The sequence below is a fragment of the Austrofundulus limnaeus genome, unplaced genomic scaffold, assembly GCF_001266775.1.
Source record: "Austrofundulus limnaeus strain Quisiro unplaced genomic scaffold, Austrofundulus_limnaeus-1.0 Scaffold1, whole genome shotgun sequence".
In the NCBI taxonomy this organism is placed as follows: Eukaryota; Metazoa; Chordata; class Actinopteri; order Cyprinodontiformes; family Rivulidae; genus Austrofundulus; species Austrofundulus limnaeus.
In genome coordinates this window covers 678,854-705,371 of record NW_013952403.1, presented here as the reverse complement: position 1 = coordinate 705,371, position 26,518 = coordinate 678,854, and the positions used below count along the sequence as shown (strand labels likewise).

The 26,518-nt window shown below is 37.7% G+C and overlaps 1 protein-coding gene across 2 annotated transcripts in view; it reads left to right on the top strand.

The window, feature by feature from the left end:
* The window catches only part of glra4a (glycine receptor, alpha 4a), a 48,191-nt gene that overhangs the window by 1,237 nt on the left and 20,436 nt on the right, over positions 1 to 26,518 (top strand). For both annotated transcript variants that reach the window (XM_014003862.1, XM_014003853.1), the window contains exon 2: positions 25,700 to 25,830. In XM_014003862.1, the coding sequence (XP_013859316.1) occupies positions 25,700 to 25,830 (131 nt within the window). The remainder of the gene's footprint in view (positions 1 to 25,699; positions 25,831 to 26,518) is intronic.

Here is a 26,518-nt window from a genome sequence, read left to right as displayed (position 1 = left end):
CTACATGTGGAGGGAGAAGCAGGGATGAGCAAAATGCAAAAAAGATGGGCAGGTGTAAAAGTCAGGTGTAGTCAGATGGGGGGTGGAAAACATGACCGAGGCAATGAAAAAAGATGGAGAACAGGAGGGAAGCAAGAAGAGCTTGTGGATGAAGGGGGAAAAAATAAAGATTCAGATTAGGGATTAGGATGAAGAAGTGAGATGGAGAGATGTAACAGACAGGAAGTCTAAAAGATGCAAAGTGTTGTGGAAAATACAGGGCTCAAACAAGATGAACATTATAGGTCAGCAAAGGGACAATGGAAAATGTGACAATGTAATGAATATTACAGATCAGACCAAAGTTAAAGTGACAGAGGGGATTAGAGATGTGTGTGTGTTTGTGTGTTGATTGTGCATTTTAAGTCTGTTCAACTGGACAGTCTGCTCATAGAAAACCTTAAACTGCCTGACTCCTTGAATCTTTTCTGCCACTCATTTTATTTGTGCTATTTAAATAAATAGTCCAGCACAGCCTTTTTAATGTAATTAACTTTGTTTTGTAACGCATATTTTGTGTTTTGGGGTTTAAAAAAAGCTACATTTGCCACTTTGTAAGTCAGAAAAAAAAACATATTTTAACATGAATTGTTTTAACTCAAGACATGAAGCTTTCCTAATTCTAATCAAGTAACTTTTACTGATTTAAGCAATTTTTTTAAAAAGAGAAATTAAATAACTTAACTAAAAACTCAATTGTTGGCCAAGCTAACCTTATAATAATCAAAACCATTCCCACATATTAACTTCACCAGAATATGAACATCACGGAAAGACAAATGTCTTCCAGGCCTTGTGTTAAAGAGAYATTTATCTGTTCTCTAAGTTCAGAGTGAATCTCAGTGGATTGCCTTGAAATGAAGGACACATAATCTCTTCAAAGATCCCTGCTGTCCTTGGCTCCAGTTAGCGAGAGGGCATGATTCAGATCTTAAAAAAAGAGTTTTGTCCTCACATGGAGCGGGGAACTCCCGAGCCAGACTGTGAGAAAGCACAAAAGAAAAGTGGTCCAGAGGGAGGCTTTCCCTCTTAACTGCAAATGGATTATTTTGTCAAAGATAACAACGCCACTGATCATAAACCTGAAGTCATCGTATCTTTAGGGAGTATGGCCAGTAGCTGYATTACTCAAATAAATTATAAGATGGATATCTTTAGAGATGATCAGGAGAAAGAAAGTGCTAACCCAGTGAAGAGCAGAACTCTGAGTCTTTGCTGCCTTCCCACRTTCTGTTCCTCAGATTTCATTTAGTGCAGAATAATGTTTCAGGTACTGATAATTGGACAAATAAATTAATAATAGAAAACAACAAATGTTAATCAGAATGAGCTTTGTTGTCATTCACRCACRTCAGAGATGCAATGCAGAATGAAATTGCAGTTAAGAACACCTGTTCTAAAGAAATACACACAAGACAAACATGGGGGAACGGATGAACGGGTCTTGTGCAACACGGTCGCGCTACCTTTTGCAGCTTGGAAAAACACAATAGGACACGTGAGTTAAAAAAAAGTTGCTCTGATCCTATGTTTACTCACAAACACAGAATCATATGCACAAAAAAACCCGACTCGCTAGAGCAAGACAGCTGGGATGCTTGGGGTCAAACACACAAGACTGGGTCAGGGTTCAGTGGAGCCGGTGATGTTTTAGGTTAATTCTTCATGCTGGAACCGATCCAAGGCCCACCAGAGTCCAGATCTTTTTTGTCTCATGCTCAGCAGAAATCCAGTTATCAAATCCAAATATATACAAATCTTACACGTCTTCAATGGAAAGCGGCGCCAAACAGATCAGGTTCCAGCCCCAAGAACCACTGACCCRACCAGCAGCAACCATTCCACTGGGACAGCTAATGTGGTAACACTTTCGTTTACGGTACCCTTATTATCATGTAATTACAAGGTAATAAAACATGTAATTAAATGTAATTACTACCTTATTGTCATGTAATTACGTGGTAATTAGGGTACAGTTTTACTATGTAATTGTCTGCAGTAATGTAGCACTTACCTGGTAATGTATTACAATTCACTATGTAACACCTAAATAAGTAGTAGGTAATTTGGACATTTTTAAAGTTATAATAATTTATTGCAATTAACCACTAACCCCAAAGTTTTGTTGCATTCTTTTGGTTATAAATATAGTGTTGAGTTACTACTGAATAGTAATTTGGTTGTAGTTACCCAAGAAAGGTACTTTTACTAACAGTAGTTTTTTGTACCCTAATTACCACATAATTACATGGTAATAAGGTAGTAATTACCACTTAATTACATTTTTTATTACCTTGTAATTACATGGTAATAAGGGTACCGTAAAAGAAAGTGTTACCGCTAACGTTCTCCTTGTTCCAATCTTAATGTGGAAAAAATAGTGTCAATCGCGTTCAGAGACCAGTTGACCAAATCCATAGTTCCCTTTTGTTTCGGATGATAGGTGAAGAAAGGCTTGAAAAAGCTGCGAAGCAGGAAAGGAGGGGCAGGTTCRGGAAAGAGAGGCCAAGCGAAGAAGAGTTAAAAGCTTAAGAGATCAAAAWTTTTTTGGCAGTTTGGACACAAAGCAAAAGCTAAGAGCTTCAGTGAATATATTGAGTGAGCATCAATGGAAATTTGTGTTTGGTAAATTATTTATATGTTGTAGCATTGCTCTTCTGCATTAAATCTTACATCGTTGAAAAGTCTGTTAATTTCCCTTTTTAAATAAGGAAGATGCATTTGTGGGATGAGCAGTAGAGCTGAGAATATGTAGGTTGCACACATGAAAAGTTTCCARATCTTCTCTGCCAAACAGCTKATTTTATTGTTGTTGTTGACACTTGTTTTGAGCATCTTGTATGGTGCTGCCAATCAGGTGGTTGGTATGAGATTTATTGCCAAGAAGTATTGTCACAACAAAGAAATAATCTACCAAACACAAATTTCCTTATTTTTGTGTAGTATAAAACCTTGAGACATATTAGCAAAAATAAACCTTACATTTCCTGAGCAATTCTTTCATGAAAATTTGTTTAAAAGTTCTTTGTGTTAGTTTCGTTTGTGATAAGCAAAGAAAACTAAAATAATATTTAATTGAACCCCCCAAACTTTAAATAAAGCGGGGGAAAAAGGCACTTTGTTAAAGAAATTGGAGCTTGAAACTGCATATTTATTAGTTACAAAACAGCCTACAGTGGTGCTCTTTCTTGCTGAAACACAAGTTAAACAACAGAAAATAAAGCCGTTTGTCACAGCAAACACTGGAAGGAAGTAAACACAGTTTAACCAAATCAAACTTTAAATGCTTATTGAATGAGGACACAGTCTTTTTGCTATAGCTTTTAATTAAATTCTGGTGGCAGTCCCAGCTGGTGTAGGACCATCTGCAACTCCAAAGTAATATCTGGAGGCTAGTAAACACAGGAAAGAGGCAAAATTAGCAAGATATCCATTTTAAATGTTTTACACCCTGGCAGGAGTGTGTAATGTCCACATTAAAAATATATCCACGTCCAGTTGCTGTTGTTCCCAAAGGGGAAAATACCTCCATCTGGAAATGTTGCCGTTCCCAAAACAGACGTTTTATAGTGAAGCATAAGAATGAAAATAATATTTTTTTTACTGTGGATTTCACATTTTGATTTGGTGTTTTGAAAAGAAGAGCTGAAACAAAGCACATTTATATTACTGGAATTTGTGAGTGAGGTGGACAGTGACACAGTTATGAGTCTCTATCTTCCCGCTTCCAAAAACACAGGAAATCCCCCACGTACTCTGCAAGGAGAGCTGGCAGAAAGAAAGCGTAGAAGGAGAACAGATGGGATGTTTACGTGAGTTAATGACTAAAAACTGATCCAAGCAAGAGAAGAAAGTCGAACAGACGGCTTGCTCTCCACAGCCAGCACAACCATGAACAGCAGTGGTGTACTTATCAATGAAGGATGACGACTAGAGACAAGAAGAGAATTCATCAAAAGACAAAAGAACAACTTTATGTTTTGYTGCTTTCATGCTTTACAGTCCATTGAGGATATGTTGAGGTTCTAATTAAATCTAAAAAAGAACCTACCCTTTAGACCAAGTGTTGCTGATTCTCTGAGAATTCTTAGGTTTCACAACAGCTGCTTTTAACTTTTMAGTGTACGTCTGCAGCCCCCCATGGAGTGCCACAAACGGGGGATGAAAAAATGTAACTTTTTATCAGAGTATAGTTTATTTAGACTTACCTTCCTAAAGTACTGATGTTATGTTGTTTTATTAATTCTAAGAATTTAGTAAAATGCTTTTCAAATGGCTCGAAAATGCATCTTCGCTCCACAGCTGCTTGATAGTATGAAAGGTGTTCCTCATGGCAGGTGTGCGGTAGACTTCTCGTGATTTTGTTTAAAATGAATTACATTGTTAACTACACTCACCAGCCACTTTATTAGGTACACCTGTCCAATTGCTCATTAATGCAAATGTCGAATCAGCCAATCACATGGCAGCATGCAACTCAATGCATTTAGGCATATAGACATGGCCAAGATGATCTTCTGCAGTTCAAACTGAGCATCAGAATGGAGAAGAAAGGTGATTTAAGTGATTTTGAATGTGGCATGGTTGTTGGTACCAGACGGGCTGGTCTGAGTATTTCACAAACTGCTGATCTACTGGGACTTTCCCCCACACCCATCTCTAGGGTTTACAGAGAATGGTCTGAAAAAGAGATAATATCCATTGAGCGGCAGTTCTGTGGGTACAAATGCCTTGTTGATGCCAGAGGTCAGAGGAGAATGACCCGACTGGTTCAAGCAGATAGAAAGGAAACAGTAACTCAAATAACTACTCGTTACAATCGAGGTCTGCAGAAGAGCATCTCTGAACACACAACATGTCAAACCTTGGGCTACAGCAGCAGAAGACCACACCGGGTGCCACTCCTGTCAGCTAAGAACAGGAAACTGAGGCAACAATCCACATAGGCTCACCAAAACTGGACAATAGAAGCTTGGAGAAATGTTGCCTGGTCTGATGAGTCTGGATTTCTGCTGCRACGTTCAGATGGTAGGGTCAGAATTTGGCATCAACAACATGAAAGCATGGATCCATCCTGCCTTGTATCAACAGTTCAGGCTGCTGGTGGTGGTGCAATGGTTTTAGGGATATTTTCCTGGCCCATTAGTACCAAGTAAGCATCATGTCAACACCACAGCCTACCTGAGTATTGTTGCTGGCCATGTCCATCCCTTTATGACCACAGTGTACCATCTTCTGATGGCTGCTTCCAGCAGGATAACATACCATGTCATAAAGCGTGGCTAGTTTCTTGAGCACGACAATGAGTTAACTGAACTCGAACGACCTCCACAGTCACCAGATCTCAATCCAATAGAGCACCTTTRGGATGTGGTGGAACAGGAGATTCACATCATGGATGTGCAGCCAACAAATCTGCAGCAAGTGCATTATGCTATCATGTCAATATGGACCAGAATCTCTGAGGAATGCTTCCAGCACCTTGTTGAATCTATGCCACAAAGGATTAAGGCAGTTCTGAAGGCAAAAGGGGGTCCAACCTGGTACTAGCAAGGTGTACCTAWTRAAGTGGCCTGTGAGTGTATTTTAATTGGACAACCTGGTTTCTTGAGATAAAACATAATATTGAAGACAAAAGAATTTAACTTTGTTTGTGAATGTTTGTAAATTGGCAGTGAGATGTAGAAAACTGCACAAGGGGCACCATCTGAAATCTTGTCTAGGGTGCCAAATTGGCTAGGGCCGGCCCTGATTTCTGTGCTGCCACACAAGAAATTGTAACATAAAAACTCTCACTTTTTCCTCCCATGAGCAATATTTAATAAAAAATTGGATCTTTTTACACACATACCAAAGCCTAACCTAATCCCTAACAAGAAGGAAGTGCCTGAATGAACATTAGATCTGTGATTGGATATGTGACAGCTCACTGATAGACTCTTAACAGTCAGCTCAGGCCTTTAGTTTTAGGCTCATACCTCAGGCTGAGAAATGTGAAGGATTGCTTTCTAACCATTTCAACTGAACCATATGTGACCTTTTTTTGTTTCTGCTATACAAAATGCACAAAACAACCTCCTTTGTGCCATCATAATGTGAAATATATCACTGAAATCTTGACTGACTTGTTTATCTTTTGAAATATTTTTGCTTATTTCTTATCTTTTATTGGGTGTTCAAAGCCAAACTCCCAAAACAGCAGCAGTACAAGCAAGAGCTGACTGCACCTCAGGTTGTTATCGCACACTGCTAAAAGGCAAAAATGAGCGATTATGCTTTTGCCAATGTCTGTGTGCACGTGTCTCTCGTGAATCAGTGGACAAATTTGAATGAAATGTTCAGATCGTAATCACTGGATGTGCATCTGCACCTTATTAATTTTTTGGATGCAATCTAATTTATGATGCCCACCAGACTGACCTTATAAAACACAGGATGTCTAGAATTCAGTTAATTTTACAGATAATGTGCTAAAGTTTTATGTCATAGATTCATCTCCAACACTTACTCCAAGTGTTACAGGATAAGCAAGTTCTTTGCTTAAAACTTTAGCTTTAACTGTTGGATCAGGGTTGCCAGATAAAAACTAAAAAAATGTGTTTTTTGCCCCTCCTTGTTTGCGCACATTTTGTGCTCCTTGTCTTACTAATAAAATGTGTCCGGAGCAGCAAAACAGGCTACAACTGTGATYATCAACTGCTGGTCCATGGGCCTTTTTAGAGGCCTTTTTGGGAACCTTTACGGTCAGTGGAGGTGATATTGTAAAACTAAAAAAAACATTCTTATTATTATTTATTATTATACACAGCAGGACAAATAAAAAAAACATATCCATGAAACAAGAAAAATACCGTGTATTGTTTATACCAAATTTCATAAAAACTAGTACAATTGAATTATTCAGGCATATTTTTTTTCTAATTCTCATTATTTTGTAGTCTTCAATTTATTTAAAGGTAATTCTGATGGATTTGAGAGAAAGAAGTTGGATTATTTAAGTAAACAACAGGCTAACATGTTTTACTTTTTTTATTAGTAGCATTGATCACATATTTGTATACAAACTGATTTCTGTTGTGGGTATAAAAACCAAAAAAAACTATTTACGTATTCTGTCATGTTTGGTCACATTTTCAAAGAGCCACTGCAGGGGGACCAAAGAGCCACATGTGGGCCCAGAGCCGCAGGTTGCAGACCCCTGGCCTAGATCAACTCATTTTGGTGCTGTCTCTTTTGAATGCAAATGAGGTGCTCTACACCCCGCCGCCTAGGTCTATTTAGCAATGATCRTTGTCCACTCCAGATCCATTATCTACGCACCACCTGGAGAGACTAAATTCAATTTTTTTGCACACCTACTGACTATAAGTATACAAGAAAATGCATTTAACAGCTAAAATATACWTTTTGTATTATTTGTCCTCTTTAAATTTTTTTACTTTAGAAAATAACGCCCAGTTGCAACCAGAAGATCCAGTAAAAAGACAAGATTTGGGATTCACCACCAAAAACACCACTTTCTGAATAATTTAAAACAACGATGCACACAGCATGAGCCGTCTCAGTATCTAGGAAACAAGATATGTGACACAGTGATAAGGTAATGCAATTAAGTCGACCTCTACACTCCGCTTCTCGGGCTCTCACAAACTAAAATGGTCACTTAATGACCAGAGCAGCACTTTAGCTCTGGGGTTCACAACCGCGGGTCATTATGATCCAACAATTGGAAATAGGAAGTGGAGCCCCATTATAAAACCCTCTATCATATCATTATTTCTAACCAAAAGCATCATGCTGGTGAAACCTCTCTTCCAAAAAAAAAAAAAAGAACATTTACGGAAAGTATCTGCAAGGCTAAAAGTACATGGGTATTTGAAAATAAAACCTGAATAGTGGAACTCAGCTGTGAATTTACTTCGTAATTGAATCAAAATCTCATTAACTGAGCCATTAAAATTAATCATTCTGAAAGTATTCAGGAATTTCATAGGCCTTTGATTACTCTAMCAAATACTGTAGGCAACAGACAGAATTAGTAGAGCATGCTGCCCATATTCATCATTGACTCAGCCTAAACAATTAGCTTTACTTTAAGTTTAATTACAAATCTAAATTGGCTATTTAAAAATAGACTTCTTGGCTCTCTGGAGAACACGTGTTTATTTTTTTACATGAATGTGCTGTTTAAATTTTAATTGGACCAACAGTTGGTGTGCTGGTAAACCCATTTCTAACAAATTACCTTGTTCATGGGAGGTGGGCGAAGCCGGTGTGGCTCGTGTAAACACTGTTATCCCTTCAAAGAGATCCCATTACAACACTAAGCTTGCTCATAAAGAGGGGCTAGCTGCAGACAAAAAATAAAAAATAAAACCAGAAAGAGTGAACCGCTCCGCATCCTCCATGTTTCAACACTTGGGAGTCACGCATGAGCAGTGAAGCAGGAGCTGTCAGGTGGTAAAGGGGGGTTGGGAGTTTGGTTGAGGAGAATTACGGCTGTGTTTGTCCGATAACGTGGTGGAAGAGAGGGTCTCTCCTCTTCATTTTCAGATGTGTAAATCCTACAGTCTGAAAGCATCCCTGTTTGCTGTTACAGTCACCTAAAGTCTCTGTAAAAAAGACAGCAATTTAAATTCAGTTGCATTTATCACAGGTTCACCTGCAGAAAGCAAAACGCTCTCTGAGATGCTTCATGTCCACAAGACTTCYAGGAAATTGCTCAGTATTGATGGCTGAACTTACTGAAGGTGGCCATTATCTGGGACTTTGTTACATAAGTGGTTTATTTGCTGTAAGTGGTCCACATTTGACTCTGCTGCTTCAAGGGCAAAACACCGCAGATCACATATTACTGCATATCCCTGCTTTGACCYCTGCATTATGGCAGAATCTTTCCCCTCACATTAGTGAGATGACTAGTTGTCCTTGACTGTTGAGTCACAGTATTAAACTGTAATGTGCTGAAGTTTAAGGTGAAAAAAGTTGTCTGAAAAACAACGGTAGTGTGAAGTTTGAGAAGTGGTGTTACTTATGCCCAGTGATGACTCATGGTTGAGGTGAGCACACACACCATGGTTGACTATGACTGGCTCATGTCGATCACAAAATAAAATGAATTAACTTACTTTTACAACCCTTTTTTATACTAACTACAAAGTTTTTGTGCTGTAACCATCAATTTTCACTCAAGCGGGTAGTGGCACACTGTCATCAGTTCATCACATTACTGATTCATGGCTTGCTTTTTCACRTGCCAGCAGTTCCGCCTCTGTTACTACCTCGCTGTGTGGTACAGAGGCACATCAGAAGTGAACTGATTTCAACCTCACTCAACAAGAAACACTGAGGCGACCAGAACACTTCTCAGTCCCCAGATTGAGGTGTCTTGTGAAATAGTCTTRTGTCTCTTGGCTGGCCTGGGAGCGTTTTGGAATTCTTCCAGAAAAGGTGGTYGGGGAAAAACATGTCTGGACCTCTTTGCTCAAGTTGCTGCCCTTGTAACTCGACTCCAGAACAAGTGGCAGATAATACATCTGGATACTAATAAATCAATGGATGATTCCCCACTCTATATGGCAGGCCATTTTAGCATAAAATCAACTTTGTCTGACTATCTGTAATTACAGTGTAGATGTCTAAAAATGGGTTTTTGACAACTGCATTTTGACTGATCTCCAATGATGTCACCATCAACATTTGAACAGTCAAGCTTAGGTTATAGTTGACGCGATCCACAGGGCGTGAGGGGGCTTGCGTCAAAAGTGACGCAATTGCGGCGTCCCCGCCCCTGAGCATTGGCCCCGCGTTGTGTCCTGGCGCGTGGTCGTGCACCTCCGAAATTTTGAAACTCCGCAAAGGCTGCGCGCCACTTGTCACGAAGGTGCTCTCACTGAACAGGTCCGAATGTACTGGCATCTGTATGATCCCTCCATGAGAGATCATAAAGACAATCAGATGGCACACAACTCATGGAAGTAAATAGCAACGGCTTTAAAGAAAGATGAGTTAATATGTCGGACGACATGGAAAAATATTTGCGACCGGTTTGTGATCCTGGAGGAAACAAACCAGTGTGGCTCTCTCAGTTCGTGAAGCACAGAGAAACAGATAATATGGAAAAAGAGGCAAATATGGTTACTTTGTCATATGTGACGTCAAGCGCTTCTTCTACACTCTTCCTGACTACTTTTCCGCTAGTTTGGCACTGTACTGCCATCTGTCGGTGACAGAAGAACAGTGATAACATGAACGTCAACTATGTTTTCACACAGCGCCCGGCTCAGGTGTGCGCACATTCCGTGGAGCTTGCGCAACAACCCAAAGCGCGACTATAACCGAGCCTTCACACATCTGTAATTACAATTTATGATATCTCGAATGTCAGTCATTGTGACTACTCAAAATGACATTTTTAGATATCTGATTTACGAAATTGCACGGAAATTCCCTTCTGCCATTGAGCTGTCCGAATAGTTGCCTGCAAAATTTTGGGTCTGAATGTTATTAGAGATATCGCAAACAAGTTTTTTTTGCCTACTTAAAAAGTAATTAAAGATATCTTAAATAACTAATATGTCTAGTCATAAACCAATTTGAGATATCTGGAATGCAGTGAAGTTGATTTTATGCTAAAATGGCCTGCCATACACTCCCAATCATTTCTTAAACCTAACAACCTAGATCATGTATAACAAGTTAATGTATAAAAAGTGTGAGGACTCCCCTTCATAGTGGATGACAATCACTCTCTGACATAATCAAGYAAAATATGGATAGTCTTTTCATGATCATGGAGCAGTGTTTGGGCACTTTTCAAGAAAGCAGTGCTTTTGAGAATGCACAAAACATCTGAAGAAAGATGTAATTTATCATCAGGGCAGCACGATGGCTCAGTGGTTAGCACCGATGCCTCACAGCAAGAAGGTCCTGGGTTCGATCCCCAGTTCGGACTTTGGGTCTTTCTGTGCAGAGTTTGTGCTTGTGTGGGTTTTCTCCGGGTACTCCAGTTTCCCCCACCTTGAAAAAGAGATCTGGGATCTCAATGGGACTTACCTGGTAAAACAACTGTAAAATAAAAATAAAAAAGATTTAAAAAAAACTGTGGTGGTAGAATTTAGTAATGCAGTGAACACAGTTTGTTGGACCAGATTTAGCTGTTCTCTTTAAAGCTATACTGCCACAAATGTGTCAAGTGTTTTATTCAAAGGCAGCTTGCTAAACTAGTAACCTCACTCTAAACAATATAACATAAAATTTGTTCTTGCACAGAAATAAAAGTTAATTTCTAAGTGATTGACAGCTTTATGCTTTTGCTCACCGGTCACGCTGTATGCTAGTTTGACTGAGGTTATTAAAACAAAAGATATGCATTTGAGCTTAAAGTACGGTCAAATTTAGTTTAATTATTTAGATGAAGGGTGCATTAGTTCTGTGATACTGTTGAGATTGTGGCTGTTATGTTTTTAGCAGTTGTACAAAAACAAACTACCTACAAGCTAGCAATAAGCTTTATTGATCACAAGCAAGTCCTGTTGCTGTAGCAGTGAAATCTAATTAAAGGCTATGCTCAGTCAATCGACTGAAATAGTCATTTCAAGGTGAGCTGGCCAATGATTCAAAACCCTAATGACGTCAAATTTAGAGGGCACATTGAGACTGGAAGGAGAAGGTGTCTGGATATTTTATTATGACTCAGTGKAGGGCAAAACTTGTCTGGCTTTGTGTCCCTAACATGTTCTTTTATAAACGTTGTTATAACTGATGCATGGTCATGCTTTAATTGTTTTTATCTCAGGGCCTCACAGAGCTTCCTGACCGTCCRTAATGGTGGCTGGAGATGCATCATTTTTATCGTGTTGAGCAGACATGGCCTGGAATGTATTTTTTTCTTCCACCTTCTTGCCTGACCATTGGGATTTCCTCTATTTCCTTTTATTCTTTAAATCTCTGCAAGGCACCCATGTTGTTTGCTGAAATGGTGCATCAATCTTGGGGTTCACTTTGACTGAAATGTTTTCTTGTCAACAAATGGGARGCAAGCTCAATAACTGCACTATATTAAAACTGCTGATCCTTTGTTCCTCGGCTAATGCATCAGAATGTAAGCGTTTGGATTAGTTTTATTTTTATTTCTGCTTTGAAGAGCATACAAGGCTTAGAAACTTTAATTCCATTTTGGCAGTATTTGTTTCACCACTTTAGTGGGAAAATTGAATCCACGTGATAGGAAGAAGGAATAACAGTGTATAACGAATAGGATTATTTTATGGTTTGAACCTGTGTTGTTTTTTTTTTTTTACAGAGTAGAGTATTAGCATAATCCTATGCTTTTGTTCTTCAGGGGGAAAAAGAGGTATGCAATGTGAGTCCAGCACCCCAAGAGGCTCTTGTGAATAAGACATCACCCTGGAAAAAAAAAAAGCACAAAGCAAATGGAGCGGTGCCTAAGTTGTCTCTTGGACTTGGGCCTCTGAGGAAATCTTAGCATGCCAGTGTGTGTCGCMTGCAGGTTTTTCCACATCTGCGAGGATGAAAACATCAGAACATTTTCACCTCCCATCAGCTTTGTACTGTCACCGGCTGAGTTACTGAGGCATAATCTGAGATTTGGGATTGACGGTATCGACTGCTGTTGACTCAGACCACAGGGGAAGCTGTTTCTCTTCTATGAGCTTTAAGGYCGTTTAGAAGTTTTGAGTTGCTGTGCACATTGACATGGGTTGATTTTATGTCCTGACCAAAATAATCCATTCAATAAATCCATTGTTTTTAAGTTAAATGTTAAGTAGTATGTAGTATGTTAAATAGTTCAAGTTAAATGTGTTAATGTGTTAAAAATTATGGATGCTTGCTCTTAATGGCATGCAAAAAATGAATGCTTTGTACAAGTTAGAGATATGGATATAGAACATATTTAAAAAAGGATGTTATAATTAAGTTATTATGGATCGTAATTAAGGATGATTCTATAGATGTAAGAGGGGTGGGTGTGAAAAATAAGCTTATACTTCTACCCACTCCTTTGAACGTGTAAATATAATTCACTATTGTTCTTCTTTTGCTTTGCCTTTTTGCTTTAAATTTATTTTCCTTTTGTATATAACTTTGTTTATTTATTTTAATACATTACGTTCAATAAAGTCAAAGTATCTTGCAGCTGTAATATTAATCGTAAAAAKAGGGGCATGATCCTTGCGGAGTCTGAAACTTTAAAGTTTTTAAATCATAGATTTACTTTGACTATTTGTATCAATTTTGAATTTGCTTTCATAACATTCAAAAGGTTATAAAGCTTTTTTTTTACACAGTAAAACCACAGATTGTAAGGGAATAATTTCAGGAAGCTGACGTTGGCTTTTTACTTCCCAATTTATTTGGTGCACTTGAGGAAAAATAGGCTGACTTGATAAATTTAAAAGCTGCATGCTGTGTCAGAGCATCTATTTAGGATGTATTGTTTCTACATCCTTTTATTATAGCTGACCCTCGCTTTTAAAACCTTTGTTACGAGTCGGGCTAATCACAATAAACTCAGCAGGGTTGCCTAATAGAAAGCTGTCAGTGATATGTAATGGATCTCATTGTTTATGGTTATTTTTATGATGACTCCACAAGGATTAGATCTGCTCTGTTGAGCTAAAATTATACTTTAAATGAGGAATTCGTGTCAAAATAAAACCACGAAAACTGACGATCAGGTTTTGTAATCCTGAAGCTGTTGGTTCAAGCCCTGGTTGTGTCAGGAAGGGTATTCAACTTAAACGTAAGATCATTTCATGTGATTTCACTCACTGAGCGGATCGTTACAGAAGGAAGCAGCTGAAAGAAAAACAACCATAATTTGTGTTTGTTAGGGTTAGTTGGTTAATATTAAGTTAATAATAGAAGTGTTAATTTTGAACAGTGCAAATGATGATTTGGCTGTCAGTACATCAGCAACATTACATAAGCAGACAAAATGGCAAATTTATTTTGGGAATTAGTTTGCCTCTAGTGAAATGGCTGAACAGGATGTGCAGTTTGTGCAGACGAATCTGACATCCAGTAATGTGCTAAATGTGCACCAAATTCTCAAACTAATGAATAAAAGAAGAACATGTGTGCCCTGTTGCAGAGATGCTGCTGTTCTCACACTTAATTTCCTCTGACCAAGTAATGATTTTATTTTAATTCAACTTGGTTTGAATTAAAACTTACAGCACTAAAATTGTCAGTGTGTTGTCAAAAGAGCAAGACTCTGTATGAGCGTTATATGAGAGGTTTGGGTAGAAGAGGTGTTGCTCCAGAGATGAACTTCCCTAGCTGTCATAATATAATCCATTCTCACAGTTCGAGATGAAAGTCAGCGCAGATGCATCATAACAGCAAGTTTAAAGAATTTTAAACATTACCAATAAAGGTTGTCTTCACAGTGCAAAAGCTCTGTCAACCTATTTACAATCTCTGTTGCTAATTTAGCACTCTGAGGTAAAGAACACGTCTCAGAGTACTGATAGGTAACCTCATTTATCAGTCGGATTCAGAAAATCCCTGGAACACCCATCTCCAYGGTGGCTTTGTCATGACGCTGCTGGTTGCTGCCAACAGCTTGATCTAGCGAAACAGGCCAGTGGCGATACCCGCAACCTTCCCTTCTTCCTTTCTGTCATGTCCAAAATATAGGTCATGAAGAGTGCAGTGACTGTCTGTGATTGTGTTTGAAGTATATCTACATGTGAGAACTTAGTTACTTTCTCAAACATTCGGTGCAGGGCAGTGTTCGTTATAGTCAGCAACCATATCGCTCAGCTGACCACATTATTGAAAAWTATTGTTTTCTTCTTTTGTGATTTCCAAAATGTAAGAGCTTTTACTGAAATCAGATGAAGTAAATGTTTGAAGAATCTCAACTTTTTGAAGATGCTCACATAGTGAATCTCGAATTTTTTTTAGGTAATATTGAAAAGTCAAAGTAAAAATATAAGTACCATTGCTCATAAAAAATAAAACTTTCATATTGTGATGTGTATTGCAATAAAAACATTACTCCTCACTGTTGTGAGCTTCTAATTATACTTTAAAGGGATCCCTGATTAGTTGTAACATTAGCCTTTATTTAATAAACATATATTTTAACTGTAAAATAAAGACTGTAAAATACTGTAGGCTGTTTAGTTTTTGTCATTTTTAAACTAAAAGCTAAAAAATATATTACACGGATGGGGCCATTTTATTTACATGCAAAGCATTCTGGGTAAATGATGACTTGGATGGGTCCTCGGTGCGAGGCTGCTAGCGAGCTATATCCACCCTGAAGGTTAATCTTGGACAATATCTGACGATTGGCTCTTTTAAATGAAACCAGAGAGCGTTGACAGAGAGGAGAAGGTAGAAATGACTCAGCCTGCAACTGAAAATATGGATGGAGGACCTCAGTTTAGCTTGTTAGTTTGTCGAGCTAGAGCCGAGCTAATGTGTATAATGGTGCGTTCACACCGAACGCGATTTCAGCATCAGGAGCCTCAGGTTTACATGCAAAGTCTATGGTGGACGTGCTTCACGCAACGTCGGGAAGTGCTGCGGCGCCTCAAGCACGATTAGAGCAGCGCGATTTGAACGATTTGAACGATCTGAGCGTTCGACGCGCTGAGGCGCAAATCACTGAAGTTAGAAAATCTGAACTTTTGCAGCTCGACGCACCGTGTCAACCAATCAGAGAGGCTCCACTGTGTGACGTAGCGACATATTTCCCGACGGGACAGTTTACTGAATTATGTCCACTAACCTGAAACAGATGGAGAGGAGCTCTTTAGCTGAAATCGAGTGCCTGCAGTCGGTGTCATGACAGATTTCTGCACCAATGCGTGGCAGCGACTCAGACTGGAAAAATAGTCCTGAAAGCGAGCTGTGAGCCTCTACTCTGAATTATCTGGTGAATTAATTATAAATTAATTATCTGGTGAACGTGACATGCTCTTGCTCTCTGTAAATAAAGCAAAGCCACTTCCTCGTCCGACATTAAACAGAGCCCGACAGAGGAGGGAGGGGCGGGGAGGCTCTTGCCGTGCAGCGCTTCAAGAGCTGTCCTGCATCTGACCTCAAAGTGCACAAGCGTCAAACTTCAGCGTTGGCTGCGATTTTGAAGCTGAAATCGCGTTCGGTGTGAACGCAGCATAAGGCAATATAGCATAGGCGCTAACACTAAAGCTAACAGGCTAAGCTGAGGTTCTTCTTCCATGAAGCAGCTTTGTTGTCCTCCATCCACATTTTCAGTTACAGGCTGAGTTTCTTTTAAAAGAGTCAATCGTCAGATATTGTCCAAGTTTAACCTTCAGGGTGGATATCTCGCTCACACCGAGGACCTATCCACGTCATTATTTACCCAGAACGCTTTGCATGTAAATAAAATGGCTCCATCCATGTTAAAATATATTTGTAAAAATTTACAAAACTAAACATCCTACAGTATTCATTTTACAGTTAAAATATATATTTATCAAATAAAGTCTAATGWTGGAACTAATCGGGGATCCCTTTAAGAATATTTCGTTTGACTGTAGTTTACCTGTTAAGAAAACCAGCAGGAGAGATTTCCTTGTGGTCTTTATATCTGAGGAAAAATTGGAGAGGTGTGAGGCAACGCTGAGCAAACTGTGGAGGCAGACAGGGCTGACGAAACTCTCACCTTATACGTTAAGATGTGAGAAGTATGCACACTCTTTACATTGCTTCAATGGGTTACACGGCTCCCAAAAAAAAAAATAAATAAATAAATAAACAGTTCTTTGCTCTTGAAAATCCCATATTAATCTTTTTATTACCCACACAGACAAACATTCCTGTTGGATTGCAGTTGCCAGGCAAATATTAAGGTTCATACAGTCAACACAAAATGCTGTAAACATGCTTTGTGTTTTTTGAACTCCTCAGCTGTCTCTTCTATAAGGATAATGCTGCAGTCCGTTTCAAGCAGACACATTAAAGCAATCTTTTGTTGTCAGTACCTCCTCCTCTCTGTATCAGAAATCCTTCTGGCTCTGTTTCACACAGACTGACAGGAGGCAGTCAGCGCTGATACCAGATCTTAGGAGTGAAAAAGGTGGCCTGAATACAGAGTGGTTTAAAGAGACATCCATGAGGAAGGGTAGGTCTGAGGAAATTCATCTCCTTTTGAGGRGGAAAGGTTAGTCCCTCAGGCTTATCACAGAGATTCACTATTGAACCTTTTGCAATTGGAAACCTGGAGTTTGTGTGATTTACCTTCAAGATGCCTCTGGAAATAAATACTGAAGATGTCACAAAAACTTCAAATTTTACTTTCAAAGTTTTGTGCAAATGATCAGTTGGTGGGGTGTTGTGGTTGAACAACATAATTGGGTCACAACAAGTATCAGCTGTGTAATAAATGATCTGCGACATGTTTTGCTTTTAACAGTTTTATCAGGATATAAAAATGAGGTATTTTTTTAGCAATACCACTTTGTTGGACTCCCCAGAATGTCTTATCACCCAAGCCTACAATATTTTGACATCTTGAAGTGCAAGTATTCTTCTTGTGGACATTATCAATTAAGCCCATGCAGTCAAAAATAATTAGAGGGAATCTGAAAACCCACACAGAGACTCATTTGCACTTTTTAATGTTGACATGTATGTCATGCAAAACCCAATAGATTGAATAACACTGGAATTATTTATATCCCAGTGGCTTATGAAAGTTATGTTATTAAAAAGAACACTGCTGTCAGCTGGAATACAGAGTTTTACTTTACTTTTTGTGCATGATTAAACTCAACTGCATCTTTTTAGTTCRTTATCCAAAATTAGTCGCTGTAAGATGGTTGTCAAATTAAAATTTCACCTCTTTTGACCTCCGTATTTTATGATTTTTCAGATGTTTGAGTCTCTTRGTGAATGAAACCAGCTTGTTTTTGTTTTTATTTGGCAAATTCTCCAACAATAATAATGTGGTACATTTGTCACAGTGTAACACATGGCCATCATGTGGTAACAAAATGTTTTTAGATATATTATGGTTATAAAATCATTACTGTTTAGCAAGGTTGGGCAAAATTGTATTGCGTACTATTAATTGTCAGAAACTATCACAGATAAATATTTGTCACTTGGTGATTACTGCGATTAGTGACATACATGTCATTACAAAAATAACACTAATGCAGTGCTAATGCCAACAAGAAGCATATGCGAAGCTAATGCATATGTCAAGTTGTACAGATTGTCCATACATTACATGAATTTCCCGCCATTTTGCAGGTATATACGTAGACATACAATCTCAGAGAATTTTTTAAATCTCAAAAAAATATATAATAATAATGATAATAATAATATTTTTGAAAACTTAGCTTCAAATTTATTTTATATTTAGGGTCTAAAAATACAACAATAAGTACATTTAAACAACCACCTCTACACTCGCTCAGCTGATAGAAACAAGTTTCCCACCACTTTCTGTTCTCCTTTACCGGCTTGTCTGTGCTGCAGGTGCTGTTATTTCCATCTCATGTTTTGGCTTTTCCCACATGAGACAGTTGTTGCCCCCGGTGTAAGAGTAATTCAGTTTTTTTTTTCTGAAAATTACACATTTTTGAGGGTCACAATGCAGGTAAACACCTAAAGGGGTTGACATGCTTGCTAATGTTAATGCWAATGCTAAAATGGAGCTTRCACTAATGTGGAGCTATACAGCGATAACGCTATAACRCAGCAATAATGCAAATGCAGCGACAATGCTAAAGTGGAGCTAACGCTAACRTGGTGCTAACTCTAGCAGTACAAACTTGCTAAAGTAAAATGGAGTAGGAGAAAAGCCGAAAATGCAGTTCGAGGCAGTGTTGGCTAGACAACTTTCTTCCAGCGAATGGTGAAAACAAATATAAGCTGAGAATCTAAAATGTCAAAGYTGGTTTGATGATTTGTAAGTATAATTTTAGAACACAGGATAACTGATTTAAAGTTACAAATATGAATGTGGAATTGCCATCTGTTAATAGACAAATTAGTTGGTATCGAATAAATGCCACAATTATTCATAATTATTTATTTGTATTTTTTGTCAATATTGCCTTACTACTGGTTAATAGTGACCAAACTTTGTTGCCTAAATTAGGTATAAAATCTAAGTTATGGATACTTCACAGGATTTTAAACTTATGTGAAGCAATTATGCATGATCATTACGAAAAGTAAGACTCAGTGTCCCAATCCGACGGCAACGACGTTCTCTGGGATGAACTTACAAACTTTTTACCATGAGTGGGTGGAAGGATTCATTCTGTTGTGACAGCAATGAGGGGTTGAAGAAAGTCCAAATCCACTTTCATTTTTTTCCAATTTAATACATGATTCTGGCTGACAAACAAATTCAATCATGAACAGAAAGATGGTATATTTGTTATGATTCTTGTGTTTTGGTTATTTTTGGTAGTATTTTTTTCTGTCACAACTTGGTGGTGAGGAGAACCCAAAATGCAGGCAGGCAAGCAGACCAAACTTAAAGTAATTAAAAAGACTTTAATAAAGAAAAAGCCAAGGTGGTGGCAAGGTAACAAAAAAAAATCAAAACTTGGAACATGAATATAAGGTGAGAACAAACATGGGTTTGCAATGGTTGGACGCTGAAGTGATGAAGAGAAGATCCTTAAATACAAACAGGGCTGAGTGGAAGTAGGAAACAGCTGGGTGATTACAAGTGAGGACAGGTGAGTGTGGCAGGCTGGAAAAATACTAAGAAGCTGACTGAGGTGAACATGCCACAGGAAACTGAAAACAGAAAATGAGAAAATAAGACAAACAATCTGAAAAATGCTACCAAAAATAACCAAAACATAAGAATCATAACAATGTTTCACACAACTATGCCTTTCATCTCACTTGGCTGAGAAGGATAAGTGTGTTGAAGATTAGTTAAGGCTTCATGGGAAAAGCCTGGGGTGGTAGTTTGGAGTTCAGCTTTGTAGACACATGAACATAAGTCTATTAGGCTACAGCTCATTGTGCACTTATTACTGTGGCGTGAGGCTGGAAACATCATTTCTGCTTGGTACTCAAGAGATGTCAAAGCTCACTCACACAAGATTAAAGACTGCATTACAAATGAGCACACTTCTTGAGMAGTGGTGCAGACTTGTGATTTACCCTGGATTAGCACGACCTAATAAAGTTCATTGCACTACAGTTTGTTTTAAACTTTCACAAGATGTGTTTTAAAGTGCCTGTAATGTGCATATCCTTCAAATACAAAGAAGCAACACATTTATATTTAAGAAACTTGGCAAATTACACATGATTTTACCCATTTTGACACTTTACTGGCACATTTTCTTTTGAACTTGGCTCAGAGAAGTGATACAGGAAGTGGCATCGAAGGGGAACTCTTTAAGAAAGGGAACTCCCTGGTCTTTGTTTTTTGAAACAATATTATTTGAATTCTGACTCTTCTTCGTCTCTGATCATGACTCAAAATAATCTAAAGAAACATCAGATTCTTCTCTACTGTCTGTGTTGTTACCCATTTTAGCAATGCTCTGTTGACATGTCCTTTGTTGGTACTTTATATCATTTCACATGCAAATATCTAAACAACTGTTCATCTTAGCTGTGGGACTTTATTTGTTGCGATATATAATCAATGTTATCTTTCCAAAAATGCATGTATATGTATTACAAAAATTTGACATCACTTGCACGTTAAATATTTTAAATGTTTGTAGTAAAGTAATTTATTTTCTTTAAATGCTTAATGTCAAAGATCATGTTAAAAACAACTTTTTTATTATGGCTGCCAAAACTGTATCCATTTGATACATTTTGCACTGTTAGAGGTTAGTTACAGGTGAATCTGCGCACGGCTTTACATTTCACCTTGACCCAACTAAATTCTGCTGTTTTTTGGTTACACCTGAGTGAGTCAGTGCTTATGTTTTGTTGTCAAGGCAAACATATATTTATACCTATTTTGGAATGCTTTTTGTTGTTTAAATCTGATTTTCATTCTCTCCGAGAGCAAACTTGTGATTTATGTTTCTAATTTCCACTGTATATCGTACTTGACTCACATTGTGAGGGCCAGATTAGAGAGCCATTTTGGTCAAAAGTTCTGCTTGGATGTGTGTTTTCATACTAAGTGGTGCCACGGTGTAGGACTGGCACTGGTCATGTCACTGAAGACGAATGTTTAAGGTTAAATTGCAGTGTGCTCCAAATCCCATTCCCCAGTGAGTCTATTGAATAAAAGGAAACATTAGTGGCCGTAGGCTTTTATACATAGACATAAAGACAGGGGCTACATTTRAAGCAAAAATGTTATTTCACTGCATTACCATAAAGTAAACTTTAACAAGATACAATTTGACAGATTACCYAGTTTGTTTACCTGATAAAGTTGCTGATCATCCAAATAGCTTTTCAGGATCAGTGGTAACTTAGATCAAAGGGATGATTTAATGAGTAGAAAACCAGAGTAATTGAGTGGTAATATTGAGGCAGCTCAAAATTTGATTACAGTTCAGAGGGTTGTGAAGTGAAAATTTTACACTTAACTCGTGTGTTCTGTTAACAATCACAGTACATGATTTGGATACTGCTCCACTACCACCACACTAAGTTTGAGCGCAGTATCTGTTAAAATATTATTTATAGCCATTTTTGTGTTTGCCAAGTTTGGTTAGCCGTGGCAGCCATTTTGAATCAGGTTAAATGTGTCCCAATTCAGGGGCTGCAGCCTACCTAGACCACAACCCACGAAGGCCACACCCTTCAAAGTTTTGGTAGGGTTGCCTAAAATGGCTGTGAAATGAGACTGTCTAGTCTTTGGAGAACGTTGGCACATGCATAGTATTTACATATCTTTTCACTGGAGGAATAACKYCACATTCAAAAATGTTACATTTAAATAAATTATATCCTCGGCCAGGAAGGATACTCAGATGCAGCCTTCATTTTTGGGGTTTTGTCAGCTGCTTCTGTTGGCCGGATTAGAAGGAGTCCATGAATTGGGACGGCACTGGGCAGTGACTWAAGCGGCCGACAAATGCGGACTACGAACTACTATTTTGCTAACAGACAGACACACAAACACACGGACATTTACATTATCACCCACCATTCATGGTGTTGGGCCATAATAAATGGTATAAACACATGTTTAACTCTAGCCGCCAGTCTGGCACAGAGCTAAAACAACAGGATCACAGGTGGAGCAAAAGGTCAGGCTAATTCAATGTCAGCAAAGAATATCTTTATGAGTAAATCATTCAGACAAATAAATGTATAATTGAGCTGCAACATTTTCTAAGGAGCCTACTACAGATTTMTTTGTCATTTTAAAAGCATTAGAAGTGTTTTCAATAGTGACTGTCAGATTTAAAGCACAGAACGTTGTGACTTTAGTGCTGTCAAGGACTTTCAGATGAATAAAATATGTTCATATAAATGAGGTATTGCTAAATAAACAGATTTAAGACTTTACTGTCATGTTGTATGTCTATTGTACAATGATTTTTTTATTTGAATACTTCTTTACACTGAGTTAAGTAATATTCAGCAGTGAAATGTCGCGGAAAACATTTTCAGCACAATACAAAAGATTTTCTACTCCAAGATTCAACGATGAATAGAACGAGAGGGGAAAAAAAGTTTTTTGCAATGACTGAAAAAGGTCTGTGCTGGTCCTTTCTTCAAACTCTTCCAGATATATGAATAGGATTCTGCTCCTACAAAAGACTCAGTGGAAAGGAGTTCCATTAGAAATGCAAAAAGGTTTTTAAGGTGAAGTAGTCCGTGAGAGAAGGCGCACATCCTCGAGTCGTACCGCAGCTGAGGGTGAGGAGTTCAGCTATTGAACTCACCAGAGGGAGCTCATTTATATTATCATTAAACTCTGAATTGCATTACAAACTTACTGTTCAGGTTCACTTTATTCATGAAAAACTGTTTGTGCCTATAGTCTTCTTAGTCCATATGAAGAGTACCGTCTGCATGTGTTGAGGTGCCTAAAGGCAGCAGGAATAAAGGACTTGGAATTAGTTAGTTCTCATTATGGTCAAATTATAATGTCAGTCTGAAGGCATTATAGAGAATCCCCCTGAGAATTTGTGGTCTGGTTGGCTGGTCATTTTTATTGCTTTCTCAATCACCTGTTTCTTCCAACAGTAGTAAAAGTTCCTTCAGGAATGTTTTACTTCAATGTTTAGGATGTTTTTTTTTCATTAACAGATATCCTACTAAATCTTCACATTTGAAGAAAAGCAAAAAAAAAATCTTTTAATAAAAGATTGCTATTCTATTTTAATGTCACTTTTATCTGACTAATGGGTATGAGAAACGAAGAAATAAAGAACGAGTGTTTGTATTAGCAAGAGGTTGGACTTTTATTTTACATCAAACTTTAATTTAGCTCCAGAGTGTTGTCTTTCATGCYATAATAACTACATTCTGTTTCTATGTTTTAGCACTTACTGTAGATAATAAATCAATTATAATATACATGTTATTTTAGAGGTGCCTTTCTGACACTCAAAGAAACCAAGCAAGCAACACATTCATATAAAAACATAAAAACACTTTTAAAAAATGCAGCTAAGATAAGCGCATTAATTATTTCAAATAAAGGGCTGGAAAAAGAAAATAGTGTTGGAATTATTTTTTTAAACCAACTGTGAAACTAAGAAAACATTACAGGGTAACAAGTATTGGCAAAATCAGAGTGATAGGTATTGGAAAAATAAATTAGTGCAGTAAGAAGAAAACTTAATTTACAAAAGTATTAACTAACTGTCAAAGGTGATAAATTGCCCCGTCACACCACGAAGAAAGTGAAATCATGAGCCATGACCAGAGTTAAGTCCTGAGTGGAACAAAAACACACATTTAATTCCCAAACAGAGAAGTAAAAATTATTAAAACCATTAAAAGTTTTTCCAACAAAAGTGAAACAGGAACATTATATGGATTGTGAACTTAACCAGTTTGCAACATTAACTGTAAAAAACAGAAAACTTGTTTCTAGATAAGGTAAGTAATAGACCTCCTAAAGCTAAATAGGACTATATAGTTTATTGAAAAAAAATCAAACACATTTTTAAACTGAAAAAAAATTGAAACTGAAAAACGAAATAGAAACTAAACAATTAGTTTAGATTTGAAACAAAGAAACAAACAAAAAAGGTTTGAGACTACTAGTACTTGTATCATACAGTATAATTAAATAAGTATGGCATGCTGTCATATCATATAATTAAGTATAATTAAAAATTAAGTATGGCAGGCCATTCTATCATCCAACAGTTATCCTTTACCCACTTCTTCCYTTCAGGTTCATATGGGTTCCCTGGTCATAATAAAATATATGTCTGGTTGTTGCATCGTATAATTAACAATAAATATGCATATCTTAGCTGCATATTGCTTTTTTAAAATTTCAGACCAATGTATCATATAATTAACAGTACGGCAGGCTATAACATATGTGTAATAAAATATGTCAGGTTGTTTAATCTTAATATTATCAATGGATGGCAGGCCTTTCTATCATATTATTAAAAAAAATTGCAGACCATCGTATCATCAAATTAATACTGTATGGCAAGCCATTGTATCACGGAACTGAAAAATTTACAAATTTTTTTGTCATTTCAAATCTTTAGTTTTTATTTTTCAGTTTCTAAATTTTTCTTTCAGTTTTAAAATGATGCATTTTAAACAAACTTTAAACTTTACGTACAGGTTTGTTGGTTTATTTGAATCTGTGTAAAAGATAAAGGCAAAAGAAAAAAATCTAAACAACTGTAGTTTAGTAAAGACCCCTCCTATGAGAATCATTCATTTTRTTATTCTTATTGTGCTTTACACTTTTACAAACACGTCATATAACTCAGCTTCAATGTTTCCAAACATAAATTCCACAAAAATCTTGATCCCTGACCCGGAAAACAACTAAGAGGCTGTGAGACTGATGGACCAGTGCTTCCACTCACACTCATGAAGACATAACCAAAGCCTCCTTGGGTCTGAACCTGCCATCTGTACTGCAAAGCTTTAGATCATGACGAATTTGAAACTGTTTACAGTTGTACTAAAGCCATGTGGTGCAAAATGTTGTGCCACAGCAGGGACTAAAATGAAAACCACTGAGTTATAAATCATGGCTTCCTGGTTTAAGGAGCATGTTGTTTTTATCTTTCTTTTAAAATGTTCTCGTTATTCTTCCTCTCTGCTGGTTATTCCTGTCGATGGTCGCGTAAGCCTCTGCAGAGCTCCAATCAACTCGATGCTGTCCCTTGTGTGATGTTTGCAGCATTACAATTGAGCCATCAATCTGTCAGCTGTATCCCTGCTAAGTCACCAGCAGTGAGAGGCACAGAAAAGGGACAAGTTTACAGTACAACCACAATAAGACTCAGACATGATGAAACATTGATAACATTCGAGGGAGGCCATTGAGTTGTCATTTCTCACCCTCATTTCCCTTTCCCCACAGGATACTTTTGCTTAACACAAACTTGCTGATTACTGTTAGCCTCTTGTCAGATTGAACTCTTATTATTTTTTCCCACCACCGCTGCAGCTAAATCTCACACAAACACACAATCCTCCTTTACCTGTTTTCTTGCTCGTTTCTGTTTCATGTCTCTGCCTCTTTCCTGGGTGATGTCAGACTGAGCTTCTGTAAGGAGGAGATAAAGCCCCCCGGCAGGGCCGGACCACAGCTTTCACCTTCAGACTTCCTGGACAAGCTCATGGGGAAAACATCTGGATACGATGCCCGCATTAGACCCAACTTTAAAGGTAAAGTGTATGACAAGATAGAACCACCCAGTCGAAATCTAGCAACAGAACAAAGCACTCTTAAAAGGAGACATGAAATCCTTTTTAATCGCACTTAAATCATTCAGTTGGGGTCTATATAAAGTGGAACTTCAATGCTTTGGTCTGAATTCCTCCTTATTGTAACTCCATCCGTTTTCTAAGGTCTGTCTCAGATCAACTCATTTTGAGGCTGTATCTTTAAATCCAAACAAGGCACTTCCTGCTCCGCCCCCTTCAGCTTCCAGAGGAGTCCAGTCTGAGTAGCTGTGTTTCCATCAAAGTTTTTTTATGCACATTTTGAAGTATTGCATTAGAAAAGATGTATGTATGGAAACAGCAAAATTTCTCAAAAGCGTTTTTACGCACACTTGAGGTGGTTTTCAGATTGTCCGAAAATAAGTTAATGGCTAATAGATACCAAACATGTCTATGTTTAACTAAAAGAATGCATAGTAATTAAAGGGCCAATATTATGTGTTTCTCAGGCATACATTTAAATACTATACCATAATAAAGTATCTATGTCACCTTTAGCTGTTATTAAAATGCTGTTTTTATGTTTAAATAGAAAATAAACTTATCTTCTCATCACTTTGTCTTCTAAAGGCCTTGAAATTGCCCTCTGTCTCTTTAAGAACCACCTTCGCTTCTCACTTCTGTCTCGCCC